General features: G+C 36.9%; 1 protein-coding gene across 2 annotated transcripts in view; it reads left to right on the top strand.

Moving 5' to 3' along the window:
• LOC138045102 (eukaryotic translation initiation factor 4E transporter-like) overlaps positions 1-1,676 on the top strand; it is a 20,193-nt gene continuing 18,517 nt past the window's right edge. The window contains exons 1-3 of one of the 2 annotated variants that reach the window (XM_068891491.1): positions 1-239; positions 513-607; positions 1,458-1,531. In XM_068891491.1, the coding sequence (XP_068747592.1) occupies positions 173-239; positions 513-607; positions 1,458-1,531 (236 nt within the window). In that variant the 5' untranslated portion in view covers positions 1-172. The remainder of the gene's footprint in view (positions 240-512; positions 608-1,457; positions 1,532-1,676) is intronic. The other variant, XM_068891492.1, reaches the window with a different exon arrangement.

The raw sequence follows: 1,676 nt of genomic DNA on the forward strand, positions 1-1,676 counted from the left end.
ATTTTTGCCGTGTCTTTGGTTTTCAAAATGGACGTTGATAACGAAGAACAGAGATTTACCTACATTTTGTAATGTACAAAGTTTTGTCTGAGGTCAAATTCACAACGGAATTAACCTCCTCTTTAAGGAAGTCACTGCTGTCGTTTCGACAACTGTTAACGCTGAGGTTTAGATGGAGGTCAGCGAGTTGTCAGAAGGGTGTACAAATGTCGTTGCCAAAGAAGGGTTTCCTTGCGAAGGTAAGCTTTAGTTTTCCCCCATAAGGTCTGAAAATTGTTCTTCGGAGAGTAGCTTTCAATTGCTTGAGTTCTTTTAGTTCTTCCTTTCAAAGTACCACTACCTTTTACCGTTTATTGGTGCTTTTTGTGGAAAACTTAACTGAAAACAAACCACTTCAAAAAAATAAATTCTACCAAACTTTCATTGCATAGTACGTAATGTTTTGGTCGTCTCTCCTTAATATGGTAGTGTAATAGAGTTTTGTGTTATGTTCATTTTTTACCTGTTTACAGGGAAAATTGTCAATAGTGACAACACCTTGACTTTATCGGGGAAAAAGGATGAGAATGGAGCAAGCGAAAACCAGCCACGTGTTACATACACGAAGGTGACAATTTATAGCGTATTGAACGTGAAAAGAACTAAAAACACTTTCTTCCCTAGGCAATAATGTATTTATTCTTTTTCGTAAAATTTGATATGAAATGTGCCCAAAAGCAAAGATAAATATTCTCTAAAGACGCGAACAATCTATTTAAAACCCTTGTTATGGAAAACACGTTATTACCACAAATACAAGTTTTGTACTAATAACTAGCTATTAAGTTTCTCTCATTTCATTCTGGACTACGACATCAAAGAAACTGTGAAACACAGTGCACTCCCCTGCTCTCTTGCAGTTTTGATCATAAGATTTTCTGTTAAAAAAAAAACATTTAATAATCTCAGGTTTGTATGCACCCCTTATTTGGGAGACTGCAATGAAAGTTGATAAGGAGCAACTACAAAATTCGGGGACAGACAGGAGCACCATGTGCAAATCATTCAGGAGCATTTAAAGAAGGAAACATATGACAGAAGGCTCTTAATAATGTTATCCAATAATATGCAAATATTGGGCCCAGTATTTATCCTATGGATTGGTTTTCTTGGAAGACATAAAAGTACGAGTGCTTGTGTGAAACGTCTAAGAATAGTGGGAAACCAACAAGCTCAACCTACTTGCGACACTGAGTCTGGGATTAAACCTTAGTTGAATGTTATTGGTGGAAGGCAATTCAGTCTCGCCACCTTGCAAATCCATTTCATTATGTCCCCATTTTAAGAACTCCTGGGGAGAAGGAACAGAGAAAGAGGAAAATTGGTGCAGTTAGCTAGTCTGTTTGCTTTCTCAAGGGATTTTATCGTGGACTGTAACTGTGCCTGTTGATTGTTTTTTATTAATCTTTTGCTAAAAGGAGGATTTGTTAAATCTGAGGGAGTCACCAGCATCCAAACTGTGGCCTTCTATTCTTTCTGATGAATATGTTAGGTGAGTCGCTTATTTCATTACCACTGCATCTATTTAAAGGTAAACCCACTGGAAGCTTGTACAAAACATGACATGAAAGAGAGCAAGAATGCCAAACCACATCCAAATATATTTTAATGATAAAGCAACACTTTTAGAGTAGTGT

Source organism: Montipora capricornis, chromosome 4 (genome assembly GCF_036669925.1).
Source record: "Montipora capricornis isolate CH-2021 chromosome 4, ASM3666992v2, whole genome shotgun sequence".
Lineage (NCBI taxonomy): Eukaryota > Metazoa > Cnidaria > Anthozoa > Scleractinia > Acroporidae > Montipora > Montipora capricornis.